Source organism: Dromaius novaehollandiae, chromosome 1, assembly GCF_036370855.1.
Source record: "Dromaius novaehollandiae isolate bDroNov1 chromosome 1, bDroNov1.hap1, whole genome shotgun sequence".
Classification (NCBI taxonomy): Eukaryota; Metazoa; Chordata; class Aves; order Casuariiformes; family Dromaiidae; genus Dromaius; species Dromaius novaehollandiae.
The window spans coordinates 79,660,109-79,679,860 of NC_088098.1; the positions used below are offsets into that span (position 1 = coordinate 79,660,109).

At 39.6% G+C, this 19,752-nt stretch overlaps 1 protein-coding gene across 7 annotated transcripts; it reads left to right on the forward strand.

Annotated features, from left to right (window-relative positions):
• Positions 1-2,954: 2,954 nt before the first annotated feature.
• Positions 2,955-18,815, forward strand: LOC112986829 (killer cell lectin-like receptor subfamily B member 1). 7 transcript variants are annotated; one of them, XM_026106318.2, is made up of 9 exons: positions 2,955-3,126; positions 4,976-5,044; positions 8,801-8,848; positions 9,520-9,612; positions 14,324-14,389; positions 14,923-14,988; positions 15,893-16,035; positions 16,694-16,803; positions 17,415-18,815. In XM_026106318.2, exons 1-9 carry the CDS (start codon positions 2,970-2,972, stop codon positions 17,572-17,574), a joined length of 912 nt encoding a protein of 303 aa, XP_025962103.2. In that variant the 5' UTR covers positions 2,955-2,969; the 3' UTR covers positions 17,575-18,815. The 7 variants fall into 7 exon arrangements, with proteins under 7 accessions (XP_025962103.2, XP_064373863.1, XP_064373876.1 ...); XM_064517793.1 differs by lacking the exon at positions 14,923-14,988; XM_064517806.1 differs by lacking the exon at positions 9,520-9,612.
• The last annotated feature ends 937 nt before the right edge of the window (positions 18,816-19,752 follow it).

A 19,752-nucleotide genomic window follows, 5' to 3' on the forward strand; every position in this document is an offset into this window, starting at 1 on the left:
ACATCTTTACAAAACCCTGCCGATCTATTTCATTCTTTTAACAAAAATCCTCCTTTTTACATACCATTACGTTTCTTCTTGCAAGGCAGGAGTTCAAAAGTGTCTGTCCTGCAAGGAATTTCCCACGCTTTTTGAGTTCCTAAATAACACTTCCTGAGTAAAAAGAAAGAGAAACAAAAGAGAAAACACTACATCCATATTTCTTGCATTCATTTAAGGTTTGACATTTTTCATGTGTTTCTTAAACAGGTGACACAAGCTTGTGGCTTGAGGAGACAAGAAGCATCTGAATAATGAGGCAAATCAAACTGAGGAATGGAGGTCACATGGGGTCTTGGCTTGGTTATTTTGTATGACTTCCCACTTGTACTCATTTGCACATTGATACTGGTAGTTCAACATAAAAAGTCACGTACACGAATGAATTCACAGAAAGCAGGCTAAGTACTTCAAGACACTGAGACAACTGACTCTGAAAGATTTCATGGCCAGAGCAAGCTACTTAGTTTCACTAGATTGATGATGTATACTGAGATGCTGCACAGGAGCTAGAATAGCTTCATCGCATGGCACAGCTGAATGTGAATGGCATAATATGGCCTGGCTACTTTTTGACTTCCCATTTTGCAAGCCACCATTGCATCCATAGTAGGTTCAGACTTCCTGAGAGCATGGCTGATAGGAGAGCAGAACAAAATTAAGAATCAGTTAAAACTAATGCTCCCTTTCCTATTTCACAAAATTCTTTCATTCTGTGAACAGCACCCACATGAATCGAAGAAGTTTTTCTATATTGATAGATCATATTAACAGACCGTATACAATCAGTGCAAACTCTTCAGCTGCAGGGACATAGACCCAAGTAAAACAGGGAAACTCTTTAAAAGGCAAAGAGGGCAAAGAAGATTACAGTGCAGAAGTAGAATGCATTACACAAGTAGAGCACATAGGGAAGAAAAGGCCAAACGACAAAAAGTAATTAAGTGTTCTTTCTCGCTGCTTCCTGCTTGGTTCAGTAACCTTTCCAGACTTCTGCTGTTACTTGCAGCTGTGCACCAGCCTGTCATGAAAACAGATCTCTCTCTTTGCACCATGTCTTTCATCCTCCTCTTCAGGGTCTGTCTTTAACAGTCCTTGCAAGAACCAGCCTCCCAGAATAAGTCTTAGTTTTTCATGACATACACATGTGTAATAACTCTTAACTCCCTCTTCTTAAACTTGCACAACCCGCCTTCACATCTTTACTTCCTCATTTTATATCCCAAAATGGAGGTCAGAATGGATCTGAACAGAGTTCGGGAGGAGATCAGGGCCTCATCAGTACTTCCTGTTTTATGAAAGGGCGTATTGTGTTTGATGCAACCTCTCATCCATACATTGAGATGGGGAGGATTACAGATTCGCCTATTTTTATATTTTATTTGGTTCCTGTTATCATATAAGCTACTGTCACTTCCCCATATTTGCCTCACAGAGTTTTAGTGAAATGCTGATCCTCACCAAAGCAGCTGTCATAGCCATTAATGATTTAGTCAGTTTGATTCCTCGCCTTTCCAAAAATCTCCTCCTGTGATAGCTCTGCTATAGGTCTGTCTCTGTTAGGAAGGCTTCAGTCTTGATGACATTCACTGCAATGCAGATGTGCATCTCCATGGGTACCACTAAGTGATCAGTGAACAGATTATTGTAAGGCAGCTCCTTTCATATACTTCTACTAATAACATCCATGATTGTTAAAAGTAGAGATTTTCTGTGTTAATTGTTAATGCAGAGCACTATTTCGTGTGAGTTCTCCAGCCGAGTCACATTTTTTCTATGAAGATCATCACAAAATTCCATCCTGCATATCATGGACAAGCAGACATTCCTCGCCGACATCTCACCCTGGCACAAATGCCACCAAATTCATTTTTCCTGTCATGTATCAATTTTATGAAATAACAGTTTTACAAAACCTGAACAATTTTGGTGGGTTTTTTTTTCAATGCATTCATGAGAATGAGGAGAGCAAATATGATGATACCTGTGCTTTTTGCCACCATACTGACTCATCCAAATTTAAAGTTTCAGATTTCAAGTTTCAACACATTCTCTCCCCACTTTCCACAAGGCACACTCTCTGTTTATTTTGACAATAATTAGTACACCACGTAAAAACTCCCGTGGACTTAAAAGTAAGCATCATGAAACAGAGTGATTAGAAGGATAGCTAACCACACAGAGTGGATTCATTCATCACTAGGTTGGTGAATGTTTATTAGCTATTAATAATCTTAACTGAAGCTGAAGCATAGACAGAAAAAAATCATTTGCCTTGAAGGCAAGCTCAGAAAGAGAATTCATGCCTCTAGACATCCAGAGCTGTATCCCAAATAAAACTTGTATTACCAAGATCACTATGTTGTGGTTAGTAACATGATCTTAATTCTCACTAAATAATTTCCCCTTTAAATTCTTATGGGAATATATCACATTCATTCTCATTCACAGTGTAGCCAAGTCATGGCAAGGCCAGTATTAGTGAGTTCCACAGTCCCACATTCATCTTCCTTTGAACTTAATAAAAAGAGGGGGCTTCTCCAGGCAGATCTATTTGCCTTCAGAGCAAAAACTAAATCTGTCATTTTCAGCTGTGCTTTTGAATGCTTGCTCCCTGTGATGTGCTGTGAGCTTTTATACCCTGCTTCCTGGTCCTGAGTTCTCAAACACTGTACTTTTATTTCTTCCTATTTTAAGTAATAAGGTCTGCCCTTTCAAAATACATGGGGAGACTTGGAAACCAAAAAGACTAATAATCCTAGACTCACTTCACTATACAGGTGACTGCATCAGGGCCACAACCTTACGTTTAACAAGCTGCCATCAAAAGATCAATAACAACAAGGCTTCCCCTCTCATTGCTAGTTTCTATATGACAAAACAGAAAGAAGTAAGAACTTCCCTCTTGAGGGCAGAGAGGCAAGTGAACTATGAGTCATTCTCAAGCTACACTACCATTTTCACAGCAACAAGGAACAAAAAAGGGAGCAGAGGGAGGGAAAAGGATGTCAGAAAATCTCACTTATGCTGGCTTGAATGTGGCTGAATTAAACAGGTCAAGACTACAGAAGGACACTGATATCCCAGGTAGGTCAATCTGTCTGTTCTGAGCTTTGTGTTCTTCAACCTTCCTCCCATATGTTTTGAGAGAGAGGAAGTGCTGTGGAGCACCAAATCCCCCCAAAAGGATGAAGGAGATTTGGGAGAGAGAGCTGTGAAACTTGTGCAGGTAGGTGTCCATGTAACTTTTTTACCAATATAGAGGGGAACGTTATAATGTCTACTTTTCATTTGTTAAGGGGTGTGTGTGTGTGCAGTGAAGGTGGGGGGGAGCAGTCTTTAGTGAGCTTAAGAGTAAATTCTAACAATTTAGCAGATTACTCCACACCATTTGGTCCTGAACCAAGCATGTTCTCACATAGCAGACACTGATTCTTACAGCAAATTGATAATGGTTTTGAGTTCCAAATGTTTTTGTCGTTTGAAGCAGTGTTATGTGTAGCCTGGTTCTTCTTACAGAGTATAGCAGGCATTACTTGGGGATTTTTTCTTCTCCATCTTGTCTGTACACACTACTTGTTTAATAAATCTGGCATGCAAAGTTTCATGGTCAGATTTAGTTTGATTTAGTATAAATGTTTTTCAAAATTCTGACCTAAACCTTATCTTGCTTTAAAGCAGTAGAAATTGTTCCATAAACTTTTGCACCATTTTTGCTACATCTGCATAAAATTGCATCCCAAAATAATAGACATTGTATACCTTATCTCTGCATTTCATTCTCTTTTTCCTTCCCTTTCTTTTTAACTTTCCTAACTCTTTGACAGAAATAGTAGTACCTATTTCTTGCCATCCTGTGCCTTTCTTCTATCTAAAGTGTGATCCTTTGCCATCCATTTTGAGTTTCTACTGCTCCAAGAAACACTGTTTCCATCACCTCTTTTAACAGATTACTCCACAAATTGCCTTGCAGCTACAATAGATGCTACCGATGAAAATTTCCATTTTCTTTATAATTTAATGAATGTACTCCTACTTACAGCTTTTATACAGTTTTTAATAGCATTTATCTGTTTCTCTATTTGTGCCTTTCTGGAAGACTCTTATCAGCTCTTTACCTGTGTACATTTATGTATTTGTGCGCTGTATCTCCCAGTGAGTATACATATCAAATCAAGGAGCCCAAATACTGTGTTCTGTCTTCTGTTGTTTTTCCTCCAGTTTGCTGTTCTCTCTTTGACACTGGATTCCTTGGGATGCAATATTTCCAAAGGAAATTCATTAGCATTCAAGCTAATAGGGGATGTTAACTCTGGTGATAGGAATGAAGGGGTTCAATGCTGTGTATCAGGATGACTTTGAATGTTTTATAAAATTGCCACATCATGCGCCTCACTTTTTACCCCCTTTTCATGTGTCCCTCCCCTTCCTTCTTTCCTCATATGCTTTCTTCTGTACACTGTATTTATTACTTTCAAATGCTAGGGTAGTTCTCACTACTCTCACCATTTTGTAGTTACTGGTAACCCCTTCGAATTTAGTATGATCTGTAGTTTTCAGTTGCGCCTCTATATTGTAGCCCTTGTTACCACTCACATGCAGATGTAAGTTGGAAAAGACAATCAGACAACATTACACATTTTCCTCCACTTCTATTTATAATTAAAATACCATGTATTTCTGTGTGTGCTGGGGTCCATGTCTCCTCTGTTACTGTCTGCACTGAACTGAAGATAAAACAGTTTTTTTGCTGTCTGTAACAGGTACTCTGAAGTTTAAATGCAATGGACAATAATATTACTGCGGCACAGTTGAACACAATCAATAAATTACATCAGTTGCTGCCATACGTTTATCATTTCTTATAATTTCAGATGTTTTTGTTGCACTTGAGCTGTTCTTCTTTATTCTGTGGGAGTTTTTTACTTGTTTTTAGGTTGTGTATATGCAGAAGTGAAAGTTAAATCCCTAGACACAAGTGCTGTAGCTAGCTACAAGGCACATGGTGAGTTTTTTGCTATTTGCTAAACTGATCTGAATTTAAACAACGAAAAGAAAAGATTCCATTCCTTATTTTCCCCAAATATATTGATATAAAGACTTATGGGAGACAAAAAGATATGGATATCTGCTTTATTTAGCCAGAGCAGAGGGCAGTTGTTTTGCTGGTTATATGCAACTAAATATTTGTTGGTTTCACTGGCATAAGAACACAAGGCTGTTTTGCGCCAGACCAAGCAACCACCTAGCCCAGCACCCTGTCTGTCTCCAACAGTGGGCATCAGTGAACAGCTAGGGATGAGTAAGAAGAGGATAGGCATATATGATATTCCCCCTAATATTGTCACGTATGTCCAACGACTCACTCAGGGATTTCCTGAGATGGATGTGTTTCTACTAACTTACTCTCAGTTGATTTCTCTTCTACAAACTTGTCCAGTCTTCCCTTGAGTCAATATATATCCTTAGTTTCCACAACATCTCTTGGCACAGGGGTTTATGGTTCTGCTACACATCACATGAAGAACTCGCTGCTTTTTTTTGTTCTGAGCTGGCCTCCTACTAGCTTCATTTGATGCTCACTGGAAGAGAGAGTAAGCAGCTGAACCCTATCCAAGGTCTCCATTACACTCAGGATTTTATGGGCAGCCTCTTCTAGGTCATCTCTTTTCCAGACTGAAGAGTCCTAGTTTACCCAGTTATTCCTTGCTTCCCTCCTCTGAACCTTTTCCCATATGCTCTTTGAAACAAGGGTAGCAGAACTTCATGCAGCATTCAAGTGGCAGACTGAACATCTGTGAATTTTGTCCATTCCTGAATGATTCTAAACGTGTTACCTGATTTTTTTTTTTTGACCATTATGGAGCACTGAACTGATGTTTTCATGGATCCAAAGAACCCACTGCCAGGTCATCTCAGAGCCCATCATTTTATGTGTGAAGTTGGGACCACTGATGCCAACTTCTACGCATGTACCTCAGTGTATATTTATCTCCACTAAACCTTATCTGCTATTATGTTGCCCAGCTGCTCAGCCTGCCAAGGAATTACAGAATTCTGGGCAATCTGCTTTTGTATTTGGCACCCTGGATATCCATATGTCATCAGCAAATCCTCACAGCACTGCACACCCTGTTCCAGATTGTTTAGGAACCGGTTGAGTAGCAGATCCCAGCACAGGCCCCTGGGAAATTCCACTGGTGACTTTCTTCTATTACAAGAACTGATGATTGAATCCTTCCCTCTGATCCCTGGTTTTTAACCAATTATTTATCCATGCCAGGACCTTCCCCCTTTGCCATGGCTCATTTGCCTTTGCTGAAGGACGTCATCAAAAGCCATTTGAAACCCAGACAAATCACCCTTATTCATGTGCTAGTTCACCCCTCCAGAGCTCAAAGAAGTTGTAGTTCTCAGCTGTAGCTCTCTGAACTCAAAGAAGTTCCTGTACAAAAGCCCTACTGAATCTTTCAGGTTGGTCATATTTATTCAGTTGTTCGCTAGCTCCATGTTTCGTTATAGTTCCCACTATGTTCACTGGTACACCCGCCAGGATAACAAGCCTGAAGTTCACAGATCTCCTCTGGAGCCCTGTTTATTTATTTATTTTTAATTCACAAATGATGTGTTACCTTCCAGCCTGTGGGTGCAAAGGCAGCTTTAAGAGTGGAGTTACAAAACAGCATTAGTAATTCAGTGTTCTAAAATAGGAGATCTACCCAGTTCTTACTCAGTCAGCACTGATGTGAAGGATTGCTTTGGCTTTTCTGCTATGTCCTTATCTTCTGAGTGCTTCCTGGATACCCTGATCATCCACTGGCTTACAGATCTCCAGCAAGGCATCTTGCTCTTAATATGTTTGAAGACAGGTTTAGTAGTAATTCTGATGCCTTCTGCCTCTTAAGTTTTCTTTTGTCTAATTGTGTTTTTTTAATATTTAATCTTTAATCCCCCAAGATTTCTGTTACTTTCTATTTTCTTCATTTGGTGACTACAGCTTTGGAAAGATTCCTTCTTATTCCTAATGATCTGTTCCTGATAGCTCTGTCAGACTTCTTTTACTTCTCCTTAACCCTTTTTTAGTAAGTGGCTTGTATCAGCCATGTGTGGCTAGTATGATATCCTTTAGTAAGATATCCTCTGCCTATAAGCATTTCCTTCTCTCTTAGCAGTCCTATTTAGCTTCCATTTAATAAGCTTTCTCTCCTTTATGTAGTTCTGCTCTTTTACCCATTAGTACTCCATCTTTCCTATACCTTTTGTATTCTGGTACTATGAGGACTCTCTGCCCCTTATCCACTTCCCAGAGTACCTAGCATGTTTGGGTGCTATTAAGTTACTAAGCACAGGTGGCCAGGGCCATTTGCAAAGCATTAGAACATTCTGTCTGGCTTAAGGATGCAAATCTAGAAGGCCACAGATCTGTTGTAGGTCCTGTGTGACATCTTCCAGACTCAGGCAGATATGTCAGATACCTGAGGTTATCTCAGATGGCACCAGACAGCCATTTTTAGGCACCTGAGCCCTGAGTGTCTTAGTCTAAGATTGGACATTCCAGATCTTCCCATCTTAATTGTCAGATTCCTGGTACAAGCATAGAAGCAGGTGTTCCATAGCTTTGGTTTTCTTCTTAACACTCTATTAAAATCATAGTCTGTTTTCCATTTTCTACCTCACTACTCTCGCTCTCTGACCTTTCCTTCTCTTGAAGATACCTCTGACATTCTGTACTGCTCTTCAGCCCCTGTCTGCTTCTGCTTCTTCATTTTAAAAGTTATTAAAAGCCTTCCAGATTTTAAGTTCAGCACCTTGGCTTCATTAAGTCTGTTCCTGGTTAAGATGAAGTATCCTTTTTGGGCATTCTGCATCGGAAGTGTCCCAAATTCCTGAAGAATCATAAACTGGGATCCTTACCCCATCTTCTCAGCCAAAAGCCTTATCACTTCTCCCTCCAGGCCTGCATGGGGCTTTGGGACTGTTTCAGGAATTTCCACCTTAGAATTCCTGCTCATCAACTTCCTTTCTACAGGCTTCCATTCTGCCACTAAAACTTCTCTCTACATTTCCCAGTCTTGTTGGTAGCCACACTATATCTATACTATACCCTATACTAGTAGCAAGGTGTGAGTAGGCCTAGAGTAAGTTTCGGGAGGGGAGGAAGGTGAAACGGGGATGTGTTGTGAGGCTGGGCTCGGCATTTGGAGGCAAGCATGGCATGCCCAGAGCTCTTGCTTGTGAGCCCTGTTTGGTGAGGGAGGCATTTGAGCATGGTGGCACTCCTAGTAGTAAGCTGTGAGTAGGCCTGGTGTAAGTTTTGAGAGGGGAGGAAGGCAAGCAGGGCACATGTTCCAGGGCACAGATCAACATGCTGATTTTCCTGCACGTATGAAATAGGTTTGTTGATTAGTGGAATCAAAATGTTTTCAGAGTGGAATCACTTGCTGACAAAACCTCCTCAGGCAGAAAACCTGACAGGACACTGTTCCTGTGCACTTTCTTCACCATTCCTTGCAAAGACTGGTTTAAAATCAGTCTAGTTTACTACTATATCAAGGACGACAACTTCTTAGTATTTTACTAATTCAATTAGTAATGCAAAGTAGGACTGAAAACGAGGTTACCAAGCAAGCAAGCACACAGGACACACTAGACGTTGGTTGCAGTTAGGATGAAGATTCAGGATGGCATTTTCCTTTATGTAAAATAATTTACTTCATAGAGCTAGGGGTAGTATCAAGAATAACATCAGTTTGTTCTTCAGGTCCCACTGGTCAAGCAGACATGATAAACAGCAAAGACGGCAGAAGGGGTAAGTAAATACTCTAGCAGAAATGTGAAGCAGGAAAGCTCTCCTTTACCTTCTAATTCAATGTCTGATGAGTCCAGTCAGCCATGGAACATATTATATGTCCTTCTTGGAACTGCCAATGCTGTAGAGTATCCACTCTACAGCAGCCAGTATCCACTGAGGTGGCAGACTAATGAATAGTTCAAGGATCTCTTTGAAAATCTTGAACAGAAAATCCTTAAGGGATAATAAGGGACATAAGGTCAAAACAGGGAAAAAAAAAAAAGTTCAATTGCTCTGGAAAATGAGCTATGTTGGGTAGTATCATGTGACAGGACCTTTATCTAGCAGACTGACTTGGTTTTACTTCCACAGTATTTTGAGAGGGTGGATAAGTAGCGTAGAGAGCACTATTCTAGTATTAACTGCAGCAGAATTTAACCAAGTATTCTAGGCAATGGCAGAAGGGTTCAGGTTGAACACCTGTCCTGGAAAAAACTGAGTCTACATTATATCACAAGAAGAACAAGCATTAGGAGGGACAGCACTGAGGGGTTTTGCATAACTTGGAAGGGTCCTCTCAGTTTGAGCCTGAAGAGAAAACATGAGGGGAGTCTTTTCTTAAACTTTGAAGACAAAGGTTTCCTCTCCTAGTTGTTCTTCTAATATTTGTCTTTTCTGTCTGTCTGTAGGTAAAAGCTGTTTCTCCAGAACATGTGTTGCTGTATTGATTGCTATGATAGTGTTCCTCCTCCTGGCCTTAGGGTTGGGGCTGATACTGATGTGTAAGTTCTGCTAAAAATATCAATAGCGTAATTTGTTTTTGACTCTCACCCAGTGGCTGAGATCTAAGTCATGACATCCAAAACCAATAGCAATAAAAGGCTAGTTTGAAGGCAAAGGAAAGTAGTTTTTAGCAAAGCGTGGCCATGAGAGGGAATCTCTAAAGGAGTTGAATGGTTTGAAATTTTAAAATTACAGAAGAAAAGCCAAAAACCCAAGGATCAAAACTGACAGCATTGAAACAATAAATCATTTATTTTGCAAATGTTTTGGAAAAAACAACAAGTAAAAATAGGATAATGTTTATTAGAATTATGATTGTTATCCATGAGAGTATGTGCAAGAGATGATCTTGTATTATACCACCAAGAGGTGCATAACACCAAAAATCTCTAAATAAATATGAAAGAAGGCACATTTGAAAGAGGTAGCTAAGTCACAACTTAAACAGATTTGCTTTCGTTTTACTCTAATAAAGGCCTAGTACTACCCTCTCTGCATATATATGATTGAGTTCATAACAATCTTTGAACTAAGTAAAAATATTTCTTTTTAAAAATAAAACATTCTTATCTCTTATGTCCACTAGACAAAACAAATTTTAATAGGGCCACATAGTACCTTCCTTTGAGAATTTTCAAGGAATCATTTTTAAATTTCAGATGTGGTTGCGTGTTTCTTTGTATTCTTTGATAGCTGAACAAACTTTAGAGTTTTCCACAATCAATTGCTCAATCACAACCAAGGACCAGAGTTTGCCATCTACTCAAAGATGTACTTGAAAAAACTCTTTGTAAAGACATGCGATAAACCTTGAACCATGAAATGATTAAAACTTGGAAAAAAAAGAGTTGGGGGAGTGGTCAAAGATTATTTGTTTAAGGCAAAGAGTAAAGGACAGAGGTCTGATAGTGCTCTTACCCTTATAAAAAGTAAAATACCTCAAGAAAGGCAAAATTTAAAAAAACCTCACTATAACAAGGTTAAATTACAAGCATTTAGTAGAGTTTTAAATCAGGAGTTGAATGAGTATTCATTAGACTTTGATTCAGATCTGGCTTCAGTCATAGTTACTGTGTTCCTTTCAGTCCTACCTCAACATACCAGAAAAATATGCCAAAGAAACTTGAGTTACTGGGACAAATCAAATCAAATCAAATTGTTTTTCAATCTCAAGTGAAAAATGTTGTCATATTGGCTGTTTATTTAATTCTAAGTTTTAATTTTATATGAGGTTGACTTTTGATTTTGTTTTGCCAAATAAACAGTTCTAAATGAACAACTTGTTTAAATAAACTAAACTAGCACCTCATGATATTATTCCATCATAGTAGAGCTCTGCACGGAAACTTAGGACAGAATGAATTTTTCATTTCTTTTGATGACAGCAATTTTAGTCAGTTCAGCTTGACCAGAAATTTTTACAAAGTTCGTAGTAGTGTAAGATTATTTTCTTTCTTCTTGATAGAAAATTAATCTGTTTGTAAATTAAAACATTGTCCCTGCAATTCATGTCCCGGTCCTTCAAGAATAGGCAGGTCTAACTTCAATTCAAACATTATTTGAATTAACTTTTGCCTTCTTATAGTTCTTTTCTGAAACCAGGAGATGATATCCAGCATCAAGATATAACACATACATAAATATATGCATGAAAAAGATAAAATTTCAAACTGACATTTATGTTTTATTTTTCACTGTTGCTCTAGGGATTCAGTGAAAGACAAATAAAGCCTTAATGTTTCCAATTAGCATATCAATAAAGCAGCATAAAGATCACAGTGTTAGGTTGTTCAAATTAGAAAACTGGTATAGTTGCTTGCTAGGTTTCAGTGCCTTTGAAATGCCTTCAGCAATGTTGCTTTCCGAATCTCTCGAGCAGGTTTCAGGTATAGATGACAATATCTTCTGAGAAAGTCTTGAGTCCCCATTTGTGTGTTGTAAACTGATTTCCATCTGGTAGGAGAACTAGTGGGGTGTTGTTTGTTTTTGTAATGCATACCAGTATGTTTTCATTTTTAATTTTTCACAGAAATATATGCTTTAAAATTATACTAGGTATTATGCATATTGTATATCAGGGACTTCAGGGAATCCATACAAACAGCACTTCAAGTGTACACCCAAGGGCTCAGAGTGTAATGCAAAACCAACTTTTTCATCTACTAAAATAAAATAGTGCTTTATATTTGTTCGTATTACATTTTTGAGAACTTTTCCTGAAGTTTAAATTTTTTCCCCTTCTTCTAAACATCATCATTTCTCATCTTCCTGATCCTTATTATTTCTGTAACGATTATCTGTTTTAATACTCTATACTCTAAATATTCTAAAATGAGTATTTTATCATATATTTCACTGTATATAAACTTGTATAACGTGTCTTTCCTTGAATTTTTGATACTGATATCTGAAAAAACAACTTCTCCTACACTAAGATATCAGTAGTTCACCCTAAAAGGAACAGGGTAAATCATATAATTCAGTCTCAGCAAAATTAGACTTCCATTAACCTCCTTTTGATGTCTTCCTGAATTGCAAATTATAGAGTAGAAATAGTATCATGCACTGCCAGCATTTGCTGTAAGTTTAGGCCCCAAATGTAGGGGGCCATCAGCTCTGTAAAATCCTGAGATCTCCTTGAAGTTCCATGATTTTCAAACCAACGTTTTTGTGACAGTGAAACTTCCTTCTTGCAACTCTAAAAGTTGAGTTCTTGCTTGTTATCAGGGAAGGAGATGTAGATTAGCACAGCTCCCAAGGCAGTGTGCTTTCCTAGTCTTTAGTGGCTTTTACAGTTCATACTTCAACTATTTGTATTAGTTACTGTTATGGTAGTGGTTAAATTTGACCTCTATTTCTCTGAAAGTGATCTTTCCAACACCAGAGTCTAGAACTGCAGAACAGAGGAATTTGGTCCAATGACTCTGTTTTATGGGAAAGCAAATATAATTATTTCCCAAATTATTTCCCAAAATAATACTGATAAATCTCAGTTATTTCCCTTTGCTCACTGATGATTACTGTCTCGTATCACTGTCTGGCTCTAGACTTAGTGAAGGAGTTGATTAATTATTTATACCGAAATTAGGATTCATTTAAGACACTGTTTGGTTTGGAATCTCTGAAAATCCTTGAAACTAGTGTCTCTTCTAGACATTTTTGGTAGTAGTATTTCTTAAACCATCATGTTCTATCTTCGGACATAACTGAATCAAGATATCTGGGGAGAAGTGATATATTTTATGAAACCAGTGTATAATTTTTTTTTCTTTGTGACTGCCATAGGGCTAAAAGTTACCCCATTTTGGCCATGAAGACTTCTCTGAGATGGAGTTGGTAAAAAAAATTGCCCACATATTAAAAGATGATCAGATTGATTCTCACAAGAAGTAAAAGTTAGTTGAGTAAAAAGTATTCTCTTTCCTTAAAATGTTTGCCTTTCTAGTATTCCTTGTTTCTTGGGGAAATAAATACCTTTCTTCAGTGTTATTTTCTGACAAGATTGCAGTCAAGACATAAATGCTCCCAAGGAATTTTGTCAATGAAAATTTGGCTACAGAGAATGTATTGGAAGAGGAGACACTACATTTATGATAAAATAAGCTATCTTTGCTAGAGGTATGATAAAATAACCCTTTTTTGCTAGAGGTGAGTACAAAGCAAAAATGGATTCTCTGTAACAGAGGCACTGATCTCTCCTGCACACTAGTTACTTCTTGTTGGCTTAGTTATGACTATGTTTTGGTGGGCCAAACACCTTCACAGCTATTGTTCCCACTGTACTGCAGATCTTGGACCTGCAGGGAAGTATCGGAACTGGGGAAGTGGTGCTGCTCCACGAAGAGCTCAGGAGTGCCACCTCCCTTCTTGACAGCTGCAGTGTGCAAGCTCTGGGCTAGTAATCCATCTTCTCACTACCAATTTGCAAAGTTCAGAAGCGGTTGGGTGTCTGCTCACCTAACTGCCACTCCACTCCTTCTCCCTCATCTTCCTTTTAAGCTTACTGCTTTAAACAAAGTCCTTCCTTTATTATTATGTTTCTTTTATTATTTGTCTGAAGTATGAAGCTTGCAGAGATGTCAGTTCTTTCATGCTCCATGGTGTTCTGGTACAACTTTCTTAAAGTTTTCTTTAATTCATTTTTTTTCTAATTTTTTGTTTGTAAGTAATTTATCTATTCTGGTTTCAAGTGTAGGAACTCTACCCCTAAATGTTTTACTGTATTATTTCCTTACAGCTGTTATTCATCTATTCATTGTTCAACCCCAAATAATCTCAAAAATGCCTCCTTGTGCTTAGTTCTGGACAATTTAATAACTCTGAGTGATGTCTGAACTGCAGGCTTTCAAGGTGCTCAAAATTCTTGGGGGTTTCCAAAACTGATAACAACAAAGGCCTAAGCAGTCATGAAAAATACACAAAAATCACATAACCCTCTCTAGTAAACTCAGCACAAGTTCAGCCCGTCTGAGGCCTCAACCACCTTCCTTACCCTCCTGAAAACATTTCTTTTTTCATTTTTTCTCTGATAGATTCATACAGTCTAGCTAGTCATTGGATGATAAAAATAAGCTTATAAGCCTCTCTCCACAGTCCCCTTTTTGGATGCTTGCTCTCATAATGGTCAATAAGCAGAGACAGCTCCCTCCTGTTGAGCATTTCCATTAATATTCTGAAGTGATACTCACAGACGAGTCTTATGTTTTTCAGTTTTAAGGACTCAGAAGCCTCCTGCAGAACAAGAATCTCCCATAGGCAGTATGTCAGAAGAAAGAGGTAAAGCAAGTATATTTCAGCCTTGGTATCTGTATTAAAACGTATATTGAACACTATTGTTTCATTCTGGTCTAGGGGAGCAACACTGTTAGATCAGCTTCCAGATGGCTCACAGGTTTGCTCTGCCTGAGTATCTCACCCCATTTGGATTCAGGGTAGGAGCAGTGACAGCAGCTCCTAGCTGAATGGAAGTATGCTTAACCAAGAACAGCTTAGCCTGAGCACTAATTTCTCATGGATGCCTATTGATTCTTACTGCTATAGTTATGAATACACGATACATCACATTTTTGTGGCTACTTGGAAATCAGGCTCTTTGGAAATCTTGTCCATAGTATGTTACCACAGTCAGGTGTTTTGTTTGTTTGTTTGTTTGTTTTTGTTTCCAGTGGAGGAGCAGAAAAATGAGGAGTAGGTACTGTTTGTGGGGTGGTGGTGGAGGGTTCTCACCTGCTGCAGGGTATCTAGAGAACTTTGACAGATATAGTAAAATGGTCAACCATTCACAGCAGAAATTGTCATCTTATTTCCAGCCCTTCCAAACACAGGCAGCCCACCTCACTCAGAAACATTTTCTACCACCTCTGAAGAGACGATAGGTATGTAATAGTCCATCATTCAAAACCCAGTTTTCAGATTGCTTTTTCAGGGGCATTCTAGATTCTGTTCAGGAAAACAAACAAACAAACAAAAAACCTGTCATCTCAGAAATAAAAGACCTTATTCTGTACAATCATATGATGAGCGCTCAAAGCCAAGTAGGGACTTTACACATTTTCATTTTCTTTAAAACTAGTGCTTGGTCAGCACTGCATTATTGCTTCAAGAGGAGAGCGAACTGATCAGCTCCCTCCCTGCATGCTAGTGCAGAGGAACCAGTGACTGAGTTGAACATGTATATGTGGACATGAATATAAAATTCCCTTTGGTATCATAGCATTACAGTGAATATGATGGATCAATGTGCTCATACTGCTTTCTCAAATGCCCCTCTATTCTTACCATTTTAACTGTGTAATTCCCTTTTGCTATTTAGGATGTGTTGGATAAGCAGCTGAACTATCACATAGTCTCTTTTTCACTGTACCATATTCCCCTTTGCAGGTCTCATTCTTTGTTCCTCCCAGTATGCTGCCTGGCCATGGACAGAAATGTTCTTTCTGAGTAACATCAGTATTGCCATATTTTGCAGCAGGCAAATAAGAGGCTTGAAAACTGAAAGCTGCTTTTTCCCCCAACGTTTTCTCTTTACTTCCCAAGCAAAGGTTCAAAAGGCTACATTATGTTATCTGTGATTTTACTGCTCTGGCTCATCCCTAGTGACTCTTGGGCTGATATTAAATACAGAAAATGGCAGGGACCCTGCTGGTCCAGTGACAGTTATGAGCAGAACTGAACAGGTAGTTTCCTGGCTCTAAATTACTTTTTTATCTTTCTTTTATGATGGGATACTCTCACTAGAATGAGCACGTATTTGTCCACCCCTGTTCTTTCCTCTTGCAGGCTGCCCCTCAGGTTGGATAAGAAACAGGAAGAAATGCTACTTCTTTTCTCAGAGCAGGGTCATAAAAGACTGGGACACCTACCGCCAGGAATGTAAGGAAATAGATTCAGACCTGGTGATCATCAACAACAGGGAAGAACTGGTGAGATCTAAATTCATGGAGCTGCTTATAGGATTGCTTGACTTTTATGCCAAAGGGTTATGAGTTAGAGTTGTGTCTTCTCATGTTATATGCCTTTGGGGGCCCATAAGCCACTGCCAGTAATAGACCAAGCTTCTCTGTAAGGTGGCAAAGACCTTCACAATAAGATGCATCTTGTGCTTGAAGTCTTGCATGTGGAAGCTTCTCTCCTCAGGCATGCTCCCGAGGGAAGGAGCAAACTCTCTTCCCACCTGACTTCTGTTTTAAATGCATTTAACACACAAACCGAGACCAAGAAAACTAAACAGACATTTTTGTCAGAGAATGGCTTTGAACAAAACTGAAAAAGCCTTCCCATCACAATCATAATAAGAAAATCTCCAACTAGCGAGTCACATCTGGATAACTGCAATGCTTTAACAGTACCATGGGTATAGTCTTCTAGTGAGTCCATTGCTAAGACCCCTAGGAAGCAGGATGAGATTAAGAAAGAACTTTTCTAAATAGAAGAATTCAGTCTTTGAAGCTGTGGAAAGATATGGTGTGGCTGGATTCACACCATTTATTTTCTTTTGGATATTTAGCACTGAGCTTTCTGTGCACCTCTTCTGAAGAAAAAGTAATTTGAATGTATTGCCACTGTTCATTTCCTTTCTAGGAGTATCTTTTTTCAAAATCAAAAGGCCATTACTATTTACTTGGTCTCAAGTATTCCGGCAGTGAGAGGAAATGGAAGTGGATTAATGGTACAGAACACCGCACAGACATGTAAGCTTACTTCAGCAAGTCACTGGGACGAACATCTGGAAACAGTCACAAAGACTCCAGGGCAAACAACAGAGCCTGCCGGAGAGTGCAAACAAAATCAGGGACTGCGAGTTGTAGCAACGTAATTCCTTGAGATTCAGGTGCCAAGTACTACCCTGTGACTGTTCAAAGGAGCATGCCAGTGGGTTAACAGGAACACTGGCATGTTGAATCAGGAGGGGATGGGAGGACACATCTGAGCTGTAGTTCTGCTGGGGAAGAGGCATCTGCCTAGATGGACTTCTGGTGGGGAAGGAAAGATATATCAGACAGGTAGGAGAGATTGTCTGATCTCAGCACCAATAAATGGAGGGTACCAGAGAAGGGAAGGTCTTTGGATGGGAAAGCTTAGCCCAGATATCTTTGTTGAGGACTGGGGAAGAGAATTAAGGAATGGGAGGGGGAGTCTTCTGTAAGGCAGCCTCCAGTCCCACTGTCAATGAAACACCTTAGTAGCAAGGCCAGGTACCTCTCTGTCTTTCATGGAAGCGACATTGATTGTCTTGCAACAGTCTTTTTTCATCAAGCTGAATCAGGAATGCAACTAAATCTGAATTTCTCTCCCTGTTCAGATTTAAAATAGCAGGAAAGATGACCGACTACTTCTGCACTGTCATTGGATTTGACCAAGTAGCAACTGCATCTTGCAATGGATCCTCAACAACACAAAATATGTGTGAAAAAGCTGCAAATATTTCAGCTCTCCCAAAAATGGCAGAAACAGAGACATAAGCAAGAGGTCTAGGCTGGAATCTTACCCTTATCTTCCTGTAGGAACATTGCGTGGGATTTGTTTCACTTAGCTTTTGCTGCCTTAAATACCTAGTCTAAGCAAGTCTGACTGGCTCCCTTTAGAGTCACCTTGCCAAGCTTAGCACTCTTTCCTTAGATAGGTGTCCAAGACTGGATGGATCACTCTCTAGAGGAGCTTGCATTTGCACTCTATAGGAGCCTGGATGACTTGCTCTCACTAGATGTCTGGCTTTTAGGTGGCTACCATTAGGTGAGATGAGTCCTGCCTCAGTGGTAGGTGTGATCACAGACAGGTCCTGTATCTCACAGACATATGCATATATACTCACACACCCACTGTCCTGCTTATGCACAAGGAGATACTTCTAAGTATTGCCATAGAGTGGCCTTCACTGCAGCCACAAGTGAAGGTTAACATGTATTTATGTTTTGGATCCTGCAGGCAAGTGTAACCACACTCATGCCCATGTATAACAGACATGATTGACCAGTCAAATGTGTGTGTATAAGCCTTACCCTCCCTTACCCTTAAAGACCTCCTCTGTTAAAAAACACAGTTGATCCACATCCTGTGGGGCTAAAATGTGATTTCCACCAGAAGTGAGATGATCCTACACTGTAAATCTGTGCATAAAATCACCAGCAATCCTGTGCAGGTGAGGGAAAGTGTGTCATATTTAGTGCCAGCCCTGATGACAAAGTGCTCTGGACGAGGAGCAGTAGGGATCACCAGAATCTGAAAAACAGAGCCAGAATTGCACCAACAAAAACAGCTCAACTGCACCAGAAAATAATCAAACTGAGAAAAGAGATGACTGTGAAGAAGTTGGTGAGAGGTGTGAGAGTGACCTACAGGAAATAAGAACGCAGCAGATTGACCTGTTTTTTCAGGATAGTTATCAGTGAAGAAAATCATGCCAGAAGTTTTTTCCTGCACTGAAATGTGACAGCAAGCAGCAGCAGCTGGTGGTACCAGTGGAGTAGAGTAGTGACTAGCAAAGAGTGAACATAACCAGAGCTCTTCCGATGTTCTTCCTTGGGATCCTGGGGCTTGTGTGACTCCAAGGATTAGAGTTTCACAATCTCCTTTGAACACTGTGAGGCAGAATCACTCCTACTTCAAATGTTACCATGGTCACGTCATGGCTCTCTTCTGCATCTGCAGGATGGAGAAAGCTCTGTGAATTCCTTAATAAAGTGATAGTGATGTCATGCTTGCACACAGGAATTTTTTGTTTGCTTGTTTGACCAAATAATTGTTACTTTCCAAATGTTGTAGGCAAGGCCAGTGAAAAATGCAATCATGCAGGAAACGGTCTCACGTTCTGACATGAAAGTATGCTGTAGACAATACTTCTCAGTGATCCTACTCATCAGAACTCATCTGAAGTATATTTGTAGTTCCCTCACTGACCTGTAGTCTCCAAAGTAAGAATGCAGAAGTGTAATGCAAAAATTTCAATGGCAGAAACCAGAATCTAAACTACTATTTGAGAAGAAACGGGTTATCAGTAAGCTAGGCTGGAGGGGCTGTTTGTTTATTCTCAGTTTACTGAGATGGAGCTATATGCTTTGTTACTGAGCAGCATGGAAGAGGGCTGCCCTTCTATTTTCATATTTCAGCTGCTGTGCTTTGGTCAGGTGAGGCTTAGTGAAGGAGGCAGGGAAAACCCCTTCCCTGGCAGCAGCTGGACCTGGAGGGAGTTTGGAGGCTTCATCAAGCAGCAGATCCAAGCAGCTAAGCATCAGGAAGCTGCCCTAGGGCCACAGTGGGACTGCATGAAGTCCATCCAAACCAGAAAGCCGTGAAAGGTTGCAGAACTGAGGGGCGATCCCTGCTTACAAGGAAATAGTAAACAAGGGGGGAAGTTTGATTTAAAGTGGCTCATAGAATTATAGCCGTGTTATGAGCAAAATCCCTTCAGTTTAGATATGCCCTTGTCAAGCCTGTGTTTTTCACACTCTTGTCACATTGCCTCTGATAAAGGGACTAACCGAGCGAATGAGGGTACTCACAATGCAAAAGTAGCCCTAGGAAAGTGTGTCCTTGACTAAGTGCACCATGTTCATTCTCAGCCAAAGATGCATGGACAAAGATACAAAGACACTCAAAGTATAAAACCAAAGCATATTGTATATATGGGCAGCAGCTATGTA